The sequence below is a fragment of the Rana temporaria genome, chromosome 2 (genome assembly GCF_905171775.1).
Source record: "Rana temporaria chromosome 2, aRanTem1.1, whole genome shotgun sequence".
Lineage (NCBI taxonomy): Eukaryota > Metazoa > Chordata > Amphibia > Anura > Ranidae > Rana > Rana temporaria.
In genome coordinates this window covers 258,588,073-258,610,974 of record NC_053490.1, presented here as the reverse complement: position 1 = coordinate 258,610,974, position 22,902 = coordinate 258,588,073, and the positions used below count along the sequence as shown (strand labels likewise).

General features: G+C 44.0%; 1 protein-coding gene across 1 annotated transcript in view; it reads right to left on the bottom strand.

Annotated features, from left to right (window-relative positions):
- Positions 1-21,278, bottom strand: part of PPM1E (protein phosphatase, Mg2+/Mn2+ dependent 1E) — a 313,369-nt gene extending 292,091 nt beyond the window's left edge. The window contains exon 1 of the mRNA XM_040336826.1: positions 20,950-21,278. Coding sequence (XP_040192760.1) covers positions 20,950-21,131 — 182 coding nt within the window. The 5' untranslated portion in view covers positions 21,132-21,278. The remainder of the gene's footprint in view (positions 1-20,949) is intronic.
- Positions 21,279-22,902: the final 1,624 nt, after the last annotated feature.

Here is a 22,902-nt window from a genome sequence, read left to right as displayed (position 1 = left end):
ATGGGACTTATTGGCCAGATGTAGCAAAACAAAATTGATGGCAAATATAAGGCCCCTTTCACACATCTCATCAGTTCAGTTACGTCTAAATGGATGAAGTATTCATCAGGTTTTCCATCCATGCTCATCAGTTTTTCATGCGTTTTTCATCAGTCTTTTTACATCCACTACTGCAAAAGCAGATAAAAAACTGACCATTTGTCAGTTTACATCTGTTTTTTGTCCGATTTGTTTTGTTTTACGGAAGAAAAATAGGGCTTTATAAAATGGATGATGATGGATGCGGATGTAAATTGATGATCATCCATTTACTTCCGTTTTTTCATAGAGATGCATTGATGTTCATTTTTCATCAGTCAATGGATGAATAAAAAACAGACAGCATGTGTAAAAGGGGCCTAACAGACCAAAATGTAGCAATTAGAGGTTTATTGTAAATAAGTTTATTAGAAGTGATTGTAAACACTTACATATACCCACTGAAGGGACAAGTACAAGCCTCAGGTGATACGTAGAAATTAAACAAATCCTCCTACATAAGATGTACCTATTTATCTTGTCCATAAAGACATGGATGAGCGAGTTTGGGGTGGAGGAACTTGACTGGCCTGCACAGAGTCCTGACCTCAAATTCACCTCATAGATGTTCTAGCGGAGACTACGAGCTGGGCCTTCTCCTTCCACATCAGTGCTGGACCTCACAAATGTGCTTCACTCCTAAACCTTGTGAACAGCCTTCTCAGAAGAGTTGAAGCTGTTATAGCTGCAAAGGGTGGCCCAACAACAGTATTGAACCCTACGGACTAAGACTGGAATGCCATTAAAGTTCAAGTGTGTGTGTGTAAAGGCAGGCATTCCAATACTTTCAGTAATTTAGTGCATTTATGGCTGCTCACAATCTCCTGTGTCAGAAAGCGTTTTCTGCAAGGAGAGGCAGCACTCAACAACATTTTGTGAATGATGGGCTCCTATGGCCCACCTGTTGTCGGCCCTCCCTCTTCTCCCCTGCAGGGCCCGCTGGCTGACACAGGGGGGAGCTGGAACACCTTTCACACTGAAGCGTTTTTACAGCGTTTTAGCGTTAAAAATAGCGCTATTAAACCGCTCATAAAACGCTCTCCATGCATCTCAATGGACCCTTTCACATTTAGTCCTGCAAGCAGCATCTTTGGAGCAGCTTTTGCGCGCTGAAAAAAACGCTCCAAAAACGCCCCTTTCCATTGAAATGAATTGAAAGCGCTGTAAAAACGCCTTACCCTTTCACACTGAGGCGTTGCACTGGTGGGGAGTTGAGAAAAGTCCTGCAAGCAGCATCTTTGGAGCAGCTTTTGGGCGCTAAAAAAACGCTCCAAAAACACCCCTCTCCATTGAAATGAATTGAAAGCGCTGTAAAAACGCCTTACCCTTTCACACTGAGGCGTTGCACTGGTGGGGAGTTGAGAAAAGTCCTGCAAGCAGCATCTTTGGAGCAGCTTTTGGGCGCTAAAAAAACGCTCCAAAAACACCCCTCTCCATTGAAATGAATTGAAAGCGCTGTAAAAACGCCTTACCCTTTCACACTGAGACCTAAGTCTTAGGGCGTTTTTGCAGTGCCTCAGTGTGAAAGGGCAAGGCGTTTTTACAGAGCTTTCAATTCATTTCAATGGAGAGGGGCGTTTTTGGAGTGTTTTTTTCAGCGCCCAAAAGCTGCTCCAAAGATGCTGCTTGCAGGACTTTTCTCAACGCCCCGCCAGTGCAACGCCTCAGTGTGAAAGGGCAAGGCGTTTTTACATCGCTTTTAAATTCATTTCAATGAAGAGGGGCGTTATTGGAGCATTTTTTTCAGCACCCAAAAGCTGCTGCTTGCAGGACTCCGTGTGAAAGGGTCCATTGAGATGCATGGAGAGCGTTTGAGCGCTTTAATAGCGCTATTTTTAATACTAAAACGCTGTAAAAACGCTCCAGTGTGAAAGGGGTCTATATATACACAAATCTTTCTGATAGCTTAGTCAGAACAGACGTTAGATGGGGGGGTTTTGGAGTAGTTAGGTTTTGCATGGAATTTTATTTTAATGCCGCTGTAGGTCCTACAGTGCGTGTTTTATTACAGCCTTAAAACAGGTTAATAAAAAGATAAGCTATGTTTGCCTGGTGCACTACAGCTACTGTATGAAAACCTAAAGTCAATCTTCCTTTTCAGTTTGGACAGCGTTCTGTCTTTATAAAAAAGGTTTAAAGCAGAATTCTAGCTTGTCCTTATTACATCCCCCTCACCTTTCCCTGAAACCCCCTTCAGGGAATCACATTTTTTAAAACAACCTATACATATCTTTTTTCCCCATCTTCAGGTTGGTAAAGTGACAATATGAGTCTTGCTTTTCTTCTGTGGTGTTGAATGGCAGTCTTTTCCCTACATTTGTGAGCTAACAGGAGATGGTTTGAATGACACTGGTCATCCTTCAACCCAGAACACTGGTTACATCTAGTGGCAGAGAAGTACTGCAGGAGATTGAAGTTGAGCATTGCAGCAGAAACTGCTTTATTCATTCTTACAGATGCAAAAGTAGAATTTTTTTAGAAAAATCTTGGAGTGCCACTTTAAAATTGAAAATAGATTTAAAAGTCACTGGACAGTTTATGCAATTCTGGATGCCATAAATATTTAACAATATTGCATAGATTTTATACAAAATCACTTAAAAATACACTATTACTAATCAACCAGGATCCAAGGAATAAACCTTATACATCCAAAAACTGTATATTAATAAATTAAAAAAGGGGGGGGGGGATGATTTTTTCTTACGCAGACCACATACAAACACCTGCTGTCTTATTCTTCCTAGCAGCCGAACATGGGTAATTGCAACCAAAACATAAATACAAATGTTGTTATCGGAGTCTCAATTTTGCATAAATCCTGTACATACTTTTAAACAGAGTAATAGAGTGGGAGATAAATGACAGAAATTTAAAAATGCTGGGGTGAATACAAGCAAAATTCAAAACAAAACATATTTTGTTATAACCTTTGTTTTTCCTGTTACAAGGAAAATGTTACACCACTCAGTGTGGGAGGAAAATTCATGAAATGGCTCTTGCTGTGCAAGAAGCAGAAAGTAAGACTTTAACTGGCCAAATGTGTGTACAGTCATAGTGCATGATACACATTTCAGAGGCATTTCAAAGCTTCGACATGAGCTCCCCAATTCCAGGACAGGAGGTGAATCTTGAATACATGGAGCCTGGACACTCTGGGGGATTCTCAGAACATGCATGAATGCTTTGGGACAGCCTCAGTGCACGCAAGAAACGTACAGGGCTAACTCAGGCCACGCATGAGCTCACCAACCTAGTCTAAAATCGACACACAAGGAGGGGGTGAATTTACTAATACAATGTACTTTAACACTATAAAATTTGTGGTTTTAAAACTGGCATTGTTTCATTCTGTATAGGATAAAAATGATTAATTAAACCATATGAATTTAAAGCGGATGTGCCACTAAAAAAATATATTAAAAGCCAGCAGCTACAAATACTGCAGCTGCTGACTTTTAATATAAGGACACTTACCTGTCCTGGAGTCCAGCGCCGATCGCAGCAGATGACGAGCCGATCGCTCATCACCCTGCTGCTCCCCCCTCCATCCACGGTGAGGGAACCAGGAAGTGAAGCGCTCCGGCTTCACTGCCCGGTTCCCTACGGCGCATGCGCGAGTCGCGCTGCGCCCGCCGATTGGCTCCCGCTGTGTGCTGGGAGCCGAGTGTTCCCAGCATACAATGGGGCACGGACGGGAAGCGAGGAAAAAACCCGTCTTTTGCCCGTATCGTAGGGCCGGAAGTGGGTGCAGATACCTGTCTGTAGACAGGTATCTGCACCCCCCTCCCCCCTGAAAGGTGTCAAATGTGACACCGGAGGGGGGGAGGGTGCCGATCAGCGGGACTCCACTTTAGAGTGGAGATCCGCTTTAAGTGGAACTCCAGGCAAAGAGCTAAACACTCAAAATATATATATATATACTATTTCTTTAATGTTTAACCACTTAAGGACCCCTTCACGCCGATATACGTCGGCAGAAGGGCGCCGCTGGGCACAGGCACATACCTGTACGTCACCTTTAAGAGCCCAGATGTGGGTCCCGCTTAACTGAGGGAAAAAAAAAATTATATCTTTTTAGGGGATATTTATTATAGCAAAAAGTAAAAAATATAGCATTTTTTTAAAAATTGTCGCTCTATTTTTGTTTATAGCGCAACAAATAAAAACCGCAGAGGTGATCAAATACCAACAAAAGAAAGCTCTATTTGTGGGAAAAAAAAGAACGCCAATTTTGTTTGGGAGCCACATCACACGACCGCGCAATTGTCAGTTAAAGCGGTGCCGAATCGCAAAAAGAGGCCAGGTCCTTTACCTGCATATTGGTCCGGGTCTTAAGTGGTTAACCTGGCAAAGAGTTTTGTAATTTTGGCCAGCCATTCTTGTGAATATACATATACACGCACAAATACACTGTATTACAAAAAGTATTGGGACGCCGGCCTTTACACACACATGAACTTTAATGGCATCCCAGTCTTAGTCCGTAGGGTTCAGTATTGCGTTGGCCCACCTTTTGCAGCTATAAAAGCTTCAAATCTTCTGGGAAGGCTGTTCACAATGTTTAGGAGTGTGTCTATGGGAATGTTAGACTATTCTTCCAATAACGCATTTGTGAGGTCAGGCACTGATGTTGGACGAGAAGGCCTGGCTCGCAGTCTCCGCATTAATTCATCCCAAAGGTGTTTTATCGGATGGAGATCAGGACTCTGTGCAGGCCAGTCAAGTTCCTCCACCCCAAACTGGCTCATCCATTTTTTTATAGACTTTGTTTGTGCACTGGTGTGCAGTCATGTTGAAACAGGAAGGGGTCATCCCCAAACTGTTCCAACAAAGCTGGGAGCATGAAATTGTCCAAAATGTCTTGATAGATTGGTGCATTAAAGCAGTGTTCCAGCCGTAATTTTTTTTTTTTTTAAAGTCAGCAGCTACAAACACTGTAGCTACCAACTTTTAATAAGGACACTTACCTGTCCAGGGCACCCGCAATGCCGGTTCCCAGAGGCCGATCCATCCTTTGTATCGTGTGCTGGCGCCGCCATTCTCACTAAGGGAAGCAGGCAGCGGAGCCTTGCGGCTTCGCTGCCTGTTTCCTACTGCGCATGCGCGAGTCGCACAGCACTTTGTGAATGGGTGACTGTCTTCTGGGACACACACAGGACCCAGAAGACAGCGTGCCAAAATTTCCCAGAAGACAACACGAGGAGGAGAAGAATGAAGACTACCGCAGAATAGGAAGTGGCAGATTAGGACAATTTGCCTAGCAACAGCCATTTCTGGTAAGTACATTTTTTTTTTTTCAAATGTTTAATATATTGTAAGGAACGTTTTTTTTTTTTTAGGGTGGACCGCTATAAGAGTTCCCTTCACTGGAAAATCAAGGGATGACTTGATGTGGTAATAGCAGAAACTCTGCATAAAAAAAGAAAACACATTTTGGAGAGATAAACGGTCTTTCCAAGAAGGAAAGGCCTATAAATGGCAAACGGCCTACTCCAATCAACAAAATTAATTTAAAGGAACTACCACATCTATCCATAAAAAAAGCTATAAGGCTTCATCAAATGTTTTGACCACTGCCCCCTCTCAAAACTCTTCCAGAAACAGAAACGCAAAGCCTAAACGACCTTTGTCAGACAAGGATGATAATGCCACCAAGAAACGTATTGTACAACAATCAGGACCTACCAATACTCTTGGTGATCCTGATACACATAGTCAACAGAGCAATCATCCAACACAATCAACTGAACTGTTTTCCGTCTTTTCGACCTCCCAACAACTAAATACTCAAACCACCCACGAGGGGCTAAGACCCACGATTAAAGAGACCAGCGACACTGGATTTTTTCCCCAGGTCGCTCACACACTGCAGAACACATAGACTCTCCTATCAAATTTGATGACCAATCCGGTACTACTTTAGGCCTTGACATAATAAATCTTTCTGATTACGAACTTTCATCAGATGAAAAGACTATTGGCCAAGGGCCTTACGTTTTGTCCAGAAGCACATTTAGATACATTCGAAATTATAAAAGATATCCATGTTTGCTAGGAAGTTGCTACTTAAAAGCTTATACTCTAAACCTAAAAACTAACTCCTTCACATTACTACCCAACAACATAAGGACGATATGGATTTACTCTTATCATTATGTGATGACGTAGACTTCTCAGATTCCAATGAGATACTGGAACTGGAAGACCTGTTACCTGAATCTATTGCAACCACTGTGTCTGAACGACCGGCAAATACGTTAAAAAATAAATCTGACAAATTTCCCCCGCTACAAACCAACCCCAATTTAGCAGCGTTTGTAGCGCTCACTACAGCAGAAATTAAAAAATTACAAAAACCACAAAATACCAGCCTGCTGACTCGTCAATCGAATGATGCCCTGGACAAACTGAAAGATTGTCATCTGCTCACCATCAAGCCATCCGACAAGGGGGGCAACATTGTTATTCAGACTAACGATCAATACAAAGCTATGTGCCTTAAAATTCTTTCCAACAGTGACTGGTACATACTTATCTCCAAGTCTACCATCATCAAATTTGAAACAGAGTTCTATGCTTTGGTAGACGGAGCATTTTCTCAGGGTGTAGTGAATCACGACACATGGGAATTTATCCGCACAAAATATCCCAAGACACCAACTTTCTACTGTCTGCCCAAAGTCCACAAGAACCTGATAGATCCGCCGGGGCGACCCATTGTATCAGGCAATGGCGCCCTAACGGAAAACCTCAGTGTCTATGTTGACTCCTATTTGAAACATTTTGTACTACATCTTTCATCCTACATCAAGGACACCATTCATTTGCTACAGAAAATCGAGTGTCTCCTTGTATCCCCAGGAGCACTATTAGTAGCCATTGATGTAGAAGCCCTCTACAGTTCTATTCCACATACTCTGGGTTTAGCTGCCATTAGAAATGTCCTTTTTCCTATCTTTCGAGCTGACCGAAAGCTTGGGGAATTCATTATTATGGCTCTGGAATTCATACTCCACCATGGTGTTTTTTCTTTTAATGGCTCCCACTTCCTCCAGGTGCAGGGGGTTGCGATGGGAACTTCGTGTGCCCCATCGTATGCCAACCTGTACCTGGGGGAGTGGGAGAAATCTTTTTTGACCAGTACAACTGTTCAACCTTTTATTCACCAAGTATCAGCATGGTTTCGTTACATAGATGACGTCCTGATGATCTGGGAAGGATCCATCGAAGATCTTGAATCTTTCATGTCCATCATGAATTGTAACGACCTTAATCTTAAGTTTACAGTGACATCAAGTGATACTCAAATTGCCTTTCTGGATGTTATTCTATCCAAGAACTCCGACAGGAGCCTATCCACAGGCCTCTTTAGAAAACCCACAGCGGGCAATACGGTACTACATGCCACCAGTGCCCATCCTACATCATTGATTAGATCTATACCATACAGCCAATACTTGCGTCTCAAACGCAACTGTTCCACTCAGGAAGTTTTCCTATTGGAGGCAGCAGCGTTGAGAGACAGACTATTACAAAGGGGCTATTCTAAAAAATGCCTCAAAAAATCTTTTCAATGTGCAAATGGACATCGTAGGCAAAATCTGTTGGTCTAATCAAGGAGGAAGTCCACCAATGGTAGTGATACTACAAAGAATAATTACCAAATATCATACCCAGCACCAACAAACCAGAAGGATTCTCAAAAGATTCTGGCACTTACTTTCCATTGATCCCAATCTGGGACCATTTGTCCCTAAGGAGCCCGCGATCACATATCGACTGGCTTGCTCACTTAGGGACTATCTGGTAGCCAGTGAATTCAAAGGCAGTGAATTCAAATTTGGCGCTACATCAATACTGATCGAGAAATCGTTTTACCCAATGACCGACTATATAAACCTAGACATTTCGCCAATTGTAAGACTCCCGGTGTAGTGTATATACTTACTTGTCACTGTAAGAGGTTCTATGTGGGCAAAACCAAACTGCCTGTCTTTAAACGTGCCTCTCGACACCTACACGCTATGCGTACAGCAAATCCAGATTTGCCGCTGGGGCGTCACATCTTGCTCCAACACGATGGATACTTCCCTGGGGTAAAATTCCTCATTTTAGATAGGATCCACCCCAACCCTAGAGGTGGTGATTGGAATAAAACTCTTCTACAACATGAAACCCGTTGGATTGTCGATTTAGAGGCCAACTTTCCTCCTGGCCTCAATGAACAAATTAGTTTTAGGCCCTTCTTGGAGGGCTTCTCTTCTGGCGGATGTGAAAAGGATTGAATTGTACTCTCAGAATCATATGATTTCTTTGGAGATCATTTTCTTTGGTTGCTTGACATTGTCGTTTAATTTGTGTTACGTTTATGTTTTTGTTTATGTCTCTCCAGTTATGGGCATTACATATTATTTACCCCCGCTTTACATCTAGCATTAATTTTCAATATCCCATTGTCCTTTGCATTTTCACCTATGGTCTCGCATTCCTGGCTCAGATTGGATTTCTGGTACCTTTAGCTATCTCTTGTAAGCCCGGCGCACGTAAGCCGTTCCCCTTTCCAGGGGACGGCTTCCTATTAACCTGGTCTCTATGCGCTTTTTTAGGCGCTAATGACCTTTTGGGTCTACACGTGCGCCGTTACAGAGACGTGGATTATACAGGGGATAGATGTTGTCCCCCTGGTTCTTCCACTATATCTCTGGACCCTATAGTGGCCGACTGCCATATAATAATTTTTACAGAGAAACATGCTGTTTGTATGTTCTTTCAATGTGTCCCAGTTCCCCTTACCAAGTATGCCCATTTAATCAATCTAGCATCTACCTTTGAGTCAATTACTGAGGGTGTTACCATATGAGTACTATTTTTTACCAGTATTTAATTCCAAAATTAAAACCCCCCCCTGTGGCAATGTCTAATTCTGTATGTGCACTCCGATGCGGGCCTTGTGTGTCTGCTTTGCGGCACTGCCCTGTGGTGCTGCCTGTATATCACCTGTATTTAGTATACATTCTGTGCTGACAGTTGTTCTGCGGTCCTTTCCTTGCCCTTCACGCTGTGACGCTTTCCGCTTCACAGCGTTCCACCCTCTTCCACTCTCATTCCTATTCGACCCCATGGTCACATGGTGGCCGTGTGGTCATATGACTTCACACGGTCACCTGATGTGGCTGCATGTCTATTCCGGCTGACCAGCGTCATGACGCGTTCCGACGTCATGACGCTGTTCTTATAGGCGGCGGCGGCTTTACAATTTACGCCAGCCGCCTTACTCCGCCCCTCTGTATGTTCTTAATGGACAATATATGACGCGATCGCGTCGTCAGGGCCCCGCCTGTCCCCTGCATTAACCTATTGGGGATGGCCATGTCACCGCACCACGCCCTCTACTCAACCCGCCCTCCCCCAATCCTCTCTATTTAAACTACCCCGCCCTGCTGCCATGTCTGACATGGCAGATGGCGGTGGTGATTCTCATGAGAACATTATAGACATGTAAGTAAGCTCATTTTGGTTAAAGGACCTCTTTTTGCCTTACCATTTATGTTTACACCTAGTCATATATTTTTCATTAACTTTCAGACCTTGTTATTTGTGCTCTCTCCTGACCCCTCTGGCCACCTTACAAAATTCACCCTCTACTTATAGGTATGTGCTTTTGCCAATTTTGCTGCTTTTGGTATGGCACTAAATAGCTATACTGTTTGTTTCTTCATATATGTTTTGAAATTTTGTACTTTTTATAGACTTATGTGGACACTGTCCTTTAATCCCAGGGGCAGCAAACCTTCACGTTTTGGCAGTTTTGGCCCAGGGTTTTGCTTTTTGAGATAAGAGATACCAGTTTCCCATTCCTGCATTTCACCATCTTGAGGAATTTCTGTGCCATGTTTGGGGTGTCCTTTAGTGTCTTGCAAAGTTGAAAACGCCGTGATCGGTATGATGCTGTCAAATTGCACTTTAATATGCACGCTGCCATTTATCTTTGTATTGTAAGTCATTACCCACAATATGTTTGTTTCTCTTTGTAAATTTATCAGATATATTCCGGCTCCACACAGACTTCGGCCCCTGAAGAAGGGAATACCCGAAACGCGTAGGGCCCTGTACTTACTTTGTGGATCAGTTTCAACTTTTTTACCTATGTCATTTGCTTTTAAATTTATTATGCTGTGTAACCTCCTTTTTCTATTTGACAAATAAAATTATTTTGCATATATTATTTTTACTTCAATCACTGTTGCCTTTAAAGCCCCACACCGGGGGACTCCTCCCTTTTCCTTGTTCATCAGGGGTGTTGGCAACAAACAAAGATCATATATCTAAGATGTTCCATTTATACTTCACTGGAACTAAGGGGCCAGGCCCAACCCCTGAAAGACAACCCCACACCATAATCCCCCTCCAAATGATTTGGAGCAGTGCACATCAGCCAAGAGTCTGTTTTTTGAGAGACAGCACTCTGAGCCATCCTATTACATTTGAATTAACTTTGTAAGAGCCAATACAGCTGTGAGAGAACAAGCGCCCTGCGTGCTCTCAGCACAGTTACCGGCAACTAACGAAAAGCTCCCTATGGCTGCTTGTGATCCAGAGCTTTCCGATCAGGTGACCGCCGTGACAATCACGGTGGTCATTTGATCATAAACCCCGCCCCACCTCCAGGCATCCTAAACCCCTTAAAGGCCCCTGAGGTGCCGGATCCAAGGGGTTAGATACTCCATAGATTTTCAGACAGCTGGAATACATTTTAAACTAAGAAAATCCATATTATGTGGAGGAGATCTAGAAAGGGTTTAAAACGGGAGGCAGGAAAATTAATAAAAAAGGAGAAGGAGAAAAAACAGGATTTTTAAAACAGCTTACCTGTAAAATCCCTTTCTTGGAGTACACCAAAGGACACAGAGCCATTCATTACATAATGGGTTATGGGTCACCAGCAGTGATTGGACACTGGCACAACCAATTGAAGACAGTTCCCCTCTATATAACCCCTCCCATCAGGGAAGTACCTCAGTTTTGTAGCAAGCAATAAGGTTCCCATAAGAAGGGGGGAGCTCTGTGTCTTGTGGTGTGCTCCAAGAAAAGGATTTTACAGGTAAGCTGTTTTAAAAATCCTGTTTTCTTTATCGCACACCACGGGACACAGAGCCATTCATTACATAATGGGATGTCCCAGAGCAATTCTCCATATGAAGGGTGGGAGACACAGAACAGAAATGAAAAGCCAACACCACCTTAGGTAAAAAGGCAGGATGGAGTCGTAGTACAATTTTGTCTTTGTGACAAACTAAATAAGGCTCTTTGTAAGAAAGAGCTGCTAATTCAGATACTCTTCTAGCCAAAGAGATAGCAATCAAAAAAGCCAATTTCCTGCTTAAAAGGATCAGCGGAATATGGTGAATAGGTTCAAAAGGTTGCTTTTCCAATACTGACAATACCAATTTCAAATCCCATGGGCACAAGGGAGACTTGACTGGTGGATTTATCCGCAGAACCCCCTGAATGAACGCCCGTACAAAGGAATGAGATGCCAGTGGTCTCTGAAAAAAGACTGATAGAGCCAATATTTGACCCTTAATGGTACCAAGGGCTAATTTCATATCCACTCCTAGCTGGAAAAAGGCAAGAATCCTACTTATGTCATATTTCTGAGGATTCCATCTCTTAGTTTCACACCATGAAACATATGCTTTCCAGACTCTATAGTAGATAAGCCTGGAGGCTGGCTTTCTAGCATTAAGGAGTGTAGAAAGAACTGGACCTGAGATCCCTCGCTTCTTCAAAATGTGGGTCTCAGCAGCCAGCCCATCAAATTTTGCTTTTGAAAGGAAGGATGGAACACTGGACCTTGCGACAACAGGTCGTGACAAGGTGGAAGTTTCCAAGGTTTTCCTACCGCCATCTTTACGATTCCGGCGTACCAGGGTCTTCTGGGCCAATTTGGGACCACTAAGATTTACAGGAATTCTTTCCCTCTTGATCCTGCAAAGTAGTCTTTGTAAGAGAGCGATCGGAGGAAACGCATAGAACAGTGAGAACTGATTCCATAGAATTATTAGAGCATCTGATTCGTAGGACAGAGGATCTCTCGTCCTGGACACAAAGTTGTCCAACTTCCTGTTGAACCTGGAAGCTAGCAGGTCTACATCCGGGGTCCCCCATCTCTGGCATATGGCCTAAAAGATCTCGGGGTGGATAGACCACTCTCCTGGTGACAGCTGCTGGCGACTCGGATATTCCGCTTGCCAGTTCTCTACCCCTGGAATGAAGATTACAGAGATACAAGGAACGTGTTCTTCTGCCCATGTAAAAATCCGATTCACCTCTTTCTGAGCGCCCTGACTGCGGGTGCCTCCCTAGTGATTGATGTAAGCTACTGCAGTAGCATTGTCAAATTGAATCCGAACTGGGTGGCCCTGTAACCTGTGTGTGCAGGTTCTGGGGGCTAAATATACTGCCCGTATTTCCAGTATGTTGATGGGCAGGCTCCTTTCGGTCTTGGCCCAGGTTCCCTGGGCTGAAGCTTCTACTAATACTGCTCCCCAGCCCATTAGGCTGGCATCCGTAGACACCGCCTTCCAGGTGACTGGGAGAAAGGATCTTCCTTTCCGCAAGTTTTTGGTCTTTAACCACCAACTGAAGCTTTGGCACACCTGTGAAGACAGGCGCATGGGTAAATCCAGAGCTTGGATCTTCCTGTTCCAGGCAGCTAAAATACTGCCTTGAAGTAGTCTCGAACGAAACTGGGCGTAAGAGACAGCCTCGAAGGAGGCTACCATCTTCCCCAATAATCTCATGCAAAGGCGAATAGACAATCTTTGTAGCCTTGTAGGACACGTGTGACCGTCCACCAACCATCCACTACTCCATCCATCTGTACCATCCAGGGTTGCACGGCACTGCTCAGTGAACAGGACTGTTTAAAAATTAGTCTTTATGTATTTTTCTGCCCAATGCAGCCATTTCTGCTTGCGAGCATTGGTTAATGGTGGCTGAATAGAAGGTTTATGCACAGTTGCAAGACTCTGGAGGACTACACCTTGATGTCCGTGGGACTCCAGAGGCACCAGCAGCTTCAAATATCTGTTTGCTGCTATGTAATGGTGTTTTAGCAGCTGCTCTCTTGATCCGATGCATGGATCTGGCATAAATCTTCCTCAATGTGCCTATATCTGCATGAAACCCGTCCGTGCTCTGAATCAGCCACAAATCTCTTAATAGTGCGATAATCACGCTTAAGTTTTTGTGAAATATCGAATGTTTTCATACCTCGTCCAAGGCATTGAACTATTTCACTCTTTTCGGCAGCAGAGAGATCCTTTTTCTTCCCCATATTGCTTGAAAATGGTGCTCTGCTTAATAATGTGGAACACCTTTCTTCAGTAGTTTTTCCTTTAATTGGGCTCACCTGGCATTTTAATTATCACAGATGTCTGAAATTGTTTTCAGTGATCAAAAGAGCCCCGAGACATAATGCCATCCATGAGTTAAACTGAAAAACAAAATATTTAATCTTTGTGACTCTGAAAAAGAATTTGCATAATAATTTGGAACAGGGTGTAGTTCTCCAAGATGTTTGGAACAACCCACCTGCCAAATTCCTTAAAAACTGTGCAAGAAGAAATTATGCTGCTTTTAAGCCAGAAGGTAGTCAGACCAAATATTGATTCGATTTGGATCGTTCTTCTATTCACTCACTTTGCATTTTGTAAATGGATTAAAATATGAAAATAAAAAAAATATTTTTGAAAGCATTCTTACTTTACAGCATTTCTTCACACCTTCCTAAAACTTTTGCACATGACTAGACAGATAGTTTGAGAACTTTTGTCTTCAACAGGGTGACAAAGCAGATTGCCCTGCAGTGAAATCACTGAAGTATTGTCACACAATTGAGTAGAGGAGAGCCCTCTACATTGTCACCATTAAAAAAAACTTAAGCCGCGTACACACGACCATTTTTAATGTCCTAGAAAAAACAAAGTTTTTCTCGACGTGATTCTTGTCAAGCCTGCCTTGCATACACACGATTGTGAAAATAAAATGCTAGAGCAAAGCACGGTGACGTACCACACGTACGACGGCACTATAAAGGGGAAGCCACCCTTTGGGCTGCTTTTGCTGTTTTTGTGTTAGTAAAAGTTTGGTGAAAGACGATTTGCACTTTTCAGTCTTCGTGCTTTTCAGTCTGTTACAGCGTGACGAATGTGCTATCTCCATTACAAACGCTAGTTTTACCAGAACAAGTGCTCCCGTCTCGTAACTTGCTTCTGAGCATGCACGGTTTTTTCCCGTCATTAAAGCCTACACACGACTGTTTTTCATGACGTGAAAAACGACAACGTGAAAAACGCAGAGAAAAATTAGAGCATGTTCTAAATTTTTAATGCCCATTTTTCACGTCGAGCAAAATGCTCTGGAGCCCACACACGATTGTTTTTAATGACCATTTATAAAAATGGCATTTTTCACATCATGAAAAATGGTCGCGTGTACGCGGCATTACTCAATGTCTGCCAGGTGCCCAAAAACCCCTGAATTGTGCACTACTTTTTCTTGTTTCATCACTGATACATCAGCTGACTTTTTAGGTTTTACACGCACTATATTACTAGCTTCCAAGGCCAAAAGTGTTACCTGTTAAAGAAGAAAAAAAGAAAAACACACAGGCCAAATTTATCTAAGGTACACAGTGCGACTGTGCTGCGCAAGTTATTTGCATGCATTTATGCACTTGAGCAGGTCCAATGTAAGCAACAGAATACATGTTTAACGCCTCCAGTAACAATACTTGCAAAAGCTTTTACTAGATGGTAGAGTAGCACCTCTCACCCACAAGTCATGAGATAACAGCATTGAAAATTCTACCGAATTTTACTGCATGCCTTTGCATAATATTGGAAAGAAACAGCTAAGCGAGCATACATGCACCACGCAAATGCCAGAAGAGCTGAAGGACAGAGAACAGTACGTTTCTCTGTGGTGCCACTTTTGTATAAAAAATAAAGGGTTGCCCAGTTATTTAAAGCACAGAGAAATAGAAAGATAACAAGCCAACATGCTTCTTACATTCTTTGTGAAGTGCGTAACGCTGAATTTAAAGACATCAAGCAATGTCATTTCTTTTTTACTTACATGATTAAAATGAACAACACCAATACTGCCACCTTGCAGCAGAGAGGTCCTGAGTTTGATTTGTATCAAGGCATTGATTATACAAATGTTGTTCATGCCTTTGTTTGCAAGGGCACCTTAGCAATAGCATCACATTCAAATGCTATGGGCCAGCAAACACTGAGGACTCTGTACACAAGTGAAGATAATATTCAAAGCCAACCCATCTGCCAAGCAGTAGTTTAAACAACTAAATAAAAATGTAGTTGTGGAACTTATATTAGAAAAGGTATTATTAGGAATACTGTACTGTTATCATACACATTACAATCTGACCATACAATATTAATGCAAATTATAATTGCAATAAATCCACCTAATCCATAAAAACAGAGACATTTTTTAACACTTATACAAGAGATTGACCTAGCTTTAGAAAGCCTGATGTGTTGCAACAAAACATGCATAAAAATGCACTAAAATGCAAGCACATGCATTGTGCTGTTTTTACATACTTTTGTTTCTGTATATGCAACATCAAGCCCGCATTCATGAGTGGGAGGTAACCCTATTGATTTTAAGTGTTACAAGCCTTGTGCCAGCATTTTTACTTGTGTATCAAACGTCAGGTGTTTGTTTCCTGTGCCGGGCAAGGGGAGGAGAGTAGAGGAGTTTTTCAGGTGAAAACACATGTGGAAATCTTTGAAGTCTATGGGGGGCAAAAACACCTGAAAATACACTAAAAGAAAAAACATTTACTTTATTTTTTTACACATAGGGTACACAGCGTACAAGTGTGTACAGGAACAATTAGAAATAATTCCTCATGTTGAGTGTAGTCAGGGATAGGGAAACAAGTTGAAAAACATTCAGTTATAAGGGGGAGATGTTTAGATTTTTTTCCATTATGATATGGAATTTGTTTTTTGAGTGTTGCGTAAGAGCTGTTTCACACCCAAGCCTATCGGTATGCTGGGCAGCATTGCCCAACACAACCATAATACAATAGCAAGGCAAATAACACTGCCCTCAATTATTGAGGATGACTAATGATTAAGCACAACTGTACTGCGTAAAACGCATCTACAAGACTGTAGTGTTGGTGTCCTTTGATGTCATCTTGGTGATCAATAAACAACATTTTGGATTTCAATCGATGTGCAGCCATTTCTTAATCTATTCATATACCCACAGAGGCGGGCCAGGGCTAGCACTTGGTTGGATATTCCAATCAGGCACTAATCCATCCTCCTGGGAGCGGTGAGTCCTTCATTCCTGTCAGCTATTATATACAGCACAGTTTTTTTTACACTCAGCTGGTTATGATTGGCTGTGTACAGTCACAGCTTCCCAACAGAATAGATCAGATGGGTTTGGATGAGGATCCAAACACACCTGGGCTCATCCCTAATCTGAACCCATGTGAGTGAGCCCACCCGGAAGCTGTCACTGTACTGGGAAAATCATCTGCAGCTAAGGGCATTCCCCGCCCCTTGTGGGCCTGGGAATGTCTTGGTTGGTTATGATTGGCTGTGTGCAGTGACAGCTTCCAGACAGCATAGGTCAGGTAGGTTTGTGTCAGGGCCCGGATCTGAACCTGTGAACTCTTGTGTCTGGTGACGTCTCTTCTTGCTGAGTCACCTGGAATGCTGGACAGCTCCCTGGACAATTCCTTGAATGATCCTACCTTGAACCTTGTTTGTCTTGAACTTTGAACCCTTTGCTCCTCCCATGAATTTCTATTAAAGCTATGCCTTTGCACTTCCTGTTTGCCAGATTATTGTGCTCCAACCAGCCAATATCTCACTTCTGTCACTCTTGCTGCCGTCTGTACCTTAGCTACTGACCTTTGTCTTGTTCCTTGACTACGCCTCTGCTTGATCCCAACCTGCAACCACTTGTTACTGACCTTTGTTTGGCTTGCTTACTGACTACGATTCTGCTTATCCCTCCTACTTGATCCTGAGGACCACGACCTGGTACTAACATGCATCAAAACTCATCTCCATCATGAGGAGCTCTCATGAACACTGGTTAGTACATAGACTCTGCACCTCAGGTAAGCCTGTGTCAATCTTCAAGGTGGCCTGCTTCTGTACTTATCCAGCTGGGCAGTGAGTGCCTCAATACTGGCCTCCGAGTCTGACTCCAGATCGTGACAGTTTGGACCAGGATCTGGACACACCTAAATTCATCCCTAATCCAAACCCATGTGAGTAAGCTCACCAAGAAATGGTCAATGTACAGGGCCAATCATCTGTGATAAAAGCATTTCCTGTTCCTTGTTTATGTGCAGCTGTGGGGTGGGGAATGCCTCAGATAATTACAAGCTTCCTGGTGGGCTCACTCAGTTTGGACTAGGATCAGAACATGCCTGAGATCATCCCTACACAATGCTTGATAACGCAGCACAGCAAAAATGCATTGGAAACATGCAGCAATGCGTCACAATAATACATTTTAATATGTCTCAGTGCAAGTGCCATAGCACATGTGCTGTTGTGTGAAGCAGCCCAAGAAATATAGACATGTTACATTTTTAAGCAGTACACCTGCATTGTTATCTATGTGTACGCAGTGATGAATGGACGTTGGGTATGCGAGGAGCAAGGACAGGAAGGTTCATTGATGGGGAAGAAGATGTGGCACCTTGTAGAAGGTACAAAACAGATTATAGCGCACACATGCAAAAATGACATTTATCCTGCAAGGCTAGTTAAAAACACCTGAACATATTCAATAATACGGGGGTTTGGTCACACTATATAGTCATATAGTGCTAAGCCCACTTACTGCGACAAAGTACCCCGAATTAGTGGGTCCTACCCTAGTAATAGAATGAAAGAACCTGGGTCTCAACCATGGGAGATATACTCCTCTATGTGGGAGAATCTCAGAATATCTGTTTTGTACTGTATTTGGTCTTATAGCAGCACCAGCTTAGATGTATAGCATTTTTAGGGTGTGCCCACCAAGTATCTTTTTGTATTTTGTATAGACCCTGACCAGGTCTCTTGGCTGGAGCACCCCTCCCCCTCTTCATTACCTCACATTAGTGGCCACCATTGTATAGGAAGAATCCCTTCAGTTCTCCCACATAGAGGAGTATATCTCCCATGGTTGAGACCCAGGTTCTTTCATTCTATTACTAGGGTAGGACCCACTAATTCGGGGTACTTTGTCGCAGTAAGTGGGCTTAGCACTATATGACTATATAGTGTGACCAAACCCCCGTATTATTGAATATGTTCAGGTGTTTTTAACTAGCCTTGCAGGATAAATGTCATTTTTGCATGTGTGCGCTATAATCTGTTTTGTACTGTATTTGGTCTTATAGCAGCACCAGCTTAGATGTATAGCATTTTTAGGGTGTGCCCACCAAGTATCTTTTTGTACCTTGTAGAAGGTGACACACAACCAGCGATGACAAGGGTCCGGATTGGCTATCACTACTAAAATGAGAAAAGCCCGGGGCTGCCTGAGGAAGGATGGAGGGTGCACCTGTCCAGCACCTACCCATTACTCCAAATGACATCCTCCTGGAAGGAGAGCAGCCCTGGCAGAGGAATGATATCAGAGAAAGGATGGTAGGAGCACCTGTCCAGCACCTACTCATCATTCCCATCCTCCTAAGATGAGAGTAACCCAAGACTGGCTGAGGAATGATATCAGAGGGATGGTGGAGGGTGCACCTGTCATGAATCTAACCATCATTCCCATCCTCCTAATGAGAGGAGACCAGGGAAGACTGAGGAATGATATCTAAAAGGTAGGGAGGAAGGTACACCTGTCCAGAACCTACCCATCACTCCCAATGACATTCTCATGAAAGGAGAGCAGCCCAGGGCTGGCCGAGGAATGATGGAGAGTGCACCTGTCCAGTACCTACGCATCACTCCCATCCTCCTGGAATGAGAGGAACCCAGGGCTGGCGGAGGAATGATGTAGGGTGCACCTGTCCAGTACCTACTCATCACTCCCATCCTCCTGGAATGAGAGGAACCCATGGCTGGCTGAGGAATGACTTTAAAAGGAAGTGAAGAAGGTGCATCTGTCCAGCACCTACCCATTACTCCCAATGACATTCTCACGGTAGGAGAGCAACCCTGGCAGAGGAAGTATGGAGGGTGCACTTCTCCTGCACCTACCCATTACTACCATCCTCCTGGAAGGAAAACAGCCCTGGCAGAGGAATGATATGAGGAATGGTGGAGTGTGCACCTGTCCAGCATCCAGCACCTACCTACCCATCACTCAGTCCCACCGCCATCCTCACAATGACACAGTGTAATAATACATGCAAAGTCCGTCGTTCGCTGAGAGCTCTTTATTGTCTATTTATAGGTCCTCATGAAATCCCTGTGCAGGCATGTGCTACTTTCCCCTAAGTCCTGGCCAGCCCTGAGCCCAGCACCAGGAAAGGGATGGAGGGAAGGGAAGGAAGGAAGGAAGGAAAGAGATGGAGGGAAGGAAGGAAGGAAGGAAAGAAAGAAAGAAAGAAAGAGAAGGAGGGAAGGAAGGAAAGAAAGAGATGGAAGGAAGGAAGGAAGGAAGGAAGGAAGGAAGGAAGGAAGGAAGGAAGGAAAGAAAGAAAGAAAGAAAGAAAGAGATGGGGGTAAGGAAGGAAATATAGGAATAGAGGGAAGGAAACTAAAAGGGATGGAGGGAGCGAAAAGGGATGGAGGGAAGGAAGGGAGGGAACAAAAAGGGAAGGAAGAAAGGAAAGGGATTAAGGCAAGGAAAGGGAGAGAAGGAAAGGGATGGAGGAAAGAAAGGAAAAGGGGATGAAGGCAAGGAAAGTGAGAGGATGAAAATGGATGGAAGGAAGGAAGAAAGGAAAGGGATGAAGGCAAGGAAAGAGAGAGAAGGAAAGGGATGGAAGGAAGGAAGGAAAGGGGTGAAGGCAAGGAAAGAGAGAGAAGGAAAGGGATGGAAGGAAGGAAGGAAAGGGGTGAAGGCAAGGAAAGAGAGAGAAGGAAAGGGATGGAAGGGAGGAAAGGGGTGAAGGCAAGGAAAGGGAGAGAAGGAAAGGGATGGAAGGAAGGAAGGAAAGGGGTGAAGGCAAGGAAAGAGAGAGAAGGAAAGGGATGGAAGGAAGGAAGGAAGGAAAGGGGTGAAGGCAAGGAAAGAGAGAGAAGGAAAGGGATGGAAGGAAGGAAAGGGGTGAAGGCAAGGAAAGGGAGAGAAGGAAAGGGATGGAAGGAAGGAAGGAAAGGGGTGAAGGCAAGGAAAGAGAGAGAAGGAAAGGGATGGAAGGAAGGAAAGGGGTGAAGGCAAGGAAAGAGAGAGAAGGAAAGGGATGGAAGGAAGGAAGGAAAGGGGTGAAGGCAAGGAAAGAGAGAGAAGGAAAGGGATGGAAGGGAGGAAAGGGGTGAAGGCAAGGAAAGGGAGAGAAGGAAAGGGGTGGAAGGAAGGAAGGAAAGGGGTGAAGGCAAGGAAAGAGAGAGAAGGAAAGGGATGGAAGGAAGGAAAGGGGTGAAGGCAAGGAAAGGGAGAGAAGGAAAGGGATGGAAGGAAGGAAGGAAAGAAAGGGGTGAAGGCAAGGAAAGGAAGAGAAGGAAAGGGATGGAGAGAAGGAAGGAAGAGAAGGAAGGAAGGCAAGGGAGAGAAGGGAAGGGATGGAGGGAATGAAGGAAGGAAGGAAAAGGAGAGAAGGAAAGGGACGGAAGGATGGAAGGAAGAGAAGGAAGGCAAGGGAGAGAAGGGAAGGGGTGAAAAGAAGGTAGAGAGAACAGTGAACGACTTAACTATTTGCAGAGTTGTTGCAGGCACAGGTCCAGGCATTCCCCTTCCACCTCCTCCGGGGTGACATGGTCGGACAGCGGACGGAACGGAATGGGGTCCTCCTCCCCGAACGGTCCCCGGAACTCCCCCAGGAAAAGCTCCAGAAAGCGGCGGCAGTTTTTCTCCTCGTTGGATGACCCGGACATCGCTTCTCATTCCTGGCTGGAAATATAGTAGAGAAAAGGACGGACAGCTGACAGGAGTAGCGGTAGGCAGCACTAGTACTGGCGGAGAGCGCTCTCCTCACACATCCTAGTACAGGGAATAGCTCTGACGACAGCAGCCCCGGCACACGTGACTCCGGGGGCGTGACCGCACTGAGCGGTTGTTGAGCTGATCTGTGAGGAGGTGGATGTGCAGACCAGTTCGGGGATGAGGAGGACAGCGTGCATTGTAGGCATAGCGAGCTCCATTCACAAATTCCCGACCTCTCCATACTGGGGGAGAAGATGTACAGCTCTTCTCTGTGGCGACCAATTACATTGCAGCCAAAATGGGAGAACACCTGCTTGTTCCCATTCACATAGCATTACCTGATAAAAAATGATATTTATTTCAGAGCTGCTGCTTAGTGCTTACCATTGTACATGCTAAACCATCTCAATGCCAGACACGTTCACCCCCTTCCTCCCTAGGCCAGTTTTCACCTTTCACTGTCAAACTATAAGAGACAATTACGTGGTCATGCTACACTGTACCCACATGACATTTTGATCATTTTTAAAAACATTTTTTTTTTTTTTATTCACAGTTGGGTTTTCTATTTGTTGCTATATAAATGAGAAAATAGCAAAAATTTACACTTCTCTACAGTGTATCAATGGTTCAGGCATAATGGTGTGGGGGTATTTTCTTGGCATACTTTGGCTCCTAGGTACCAATTGAGCATTGTTTAAACACCACTGCATACCTGAGTATTATTGCTGACCATGTCCACCCCTTTATGACTACAGTGTACCCATCTTCTGGCTATTCCCAGCAGGATAATGTACCATGTCACCAAGCTCAAATCATCTCAACACTGGTTTCTTGAACATGACAATGAGATCACTGTACTTCACATCTCAATCCAATAGAGCACCTTTGGGATGTGGTGGAACTGGACATTCGCATCGTGGATGTGCAGCCGACAAATCTGCGACATTATGGCGTGACTGCGACATTATGGCGTATACTTCGGACAATTTTGACACATTTTTGGGACCATTGTCATTTTCACAGCAAACAATGCATTGTTTTCTGTGAAAATGACAGTTGCAGTTTGGGAGTTAACCACAGGTGGCGCTGAAGGGGTTATGTGTGACCTAATATGTGTTTACATTTGTAGGGGGTATGGCTGTAGGTGTGACATCATCAATTGTGTCCCCCTATAAAAGGGATCACACGATCGATGACGCCGCCACAGTGAAGAACGGGGAAGCTGTGTCTACATACAGCTCTCCCCGTTCTTCAGCTCCTGGGACCGATCGCGGGACTCCAGCGGGAATCGGGTCCGTGGGTCCCGCAGTCACGGAGCTTCGGACCGGGTCGCGGGAGCCTTAAAGGGCAACGTACATATACGTTGATGTGCCCAGCCGTGCCATTCTGCCGACGTATATCGGCGTGAAGGGGTCCTTAAGTGGTTACTCAGAGCATCAGCCAAGAGGCCCATGGAATCTGTGGCAAGACTTAAAAATTGCTGTTCACAGACACTCTCTATCCAACCTGACAGAGCTTGAGATATTTTGCAAAAAAGAATATGCAAAAATGTCACTCTTTTGATGTATATGAGACTTACCCAAAAAGGCTTGCAGCTGTAATTTGCAGTGAAAGGTAATAAAAACACATTAGGGTAGATTTTTAAAGGATTCACAGGAAAAATTGCCCAGTAAACCTTATACAAAGGATAAATGTGTGCCAGACGAATGCAGCAGCCAG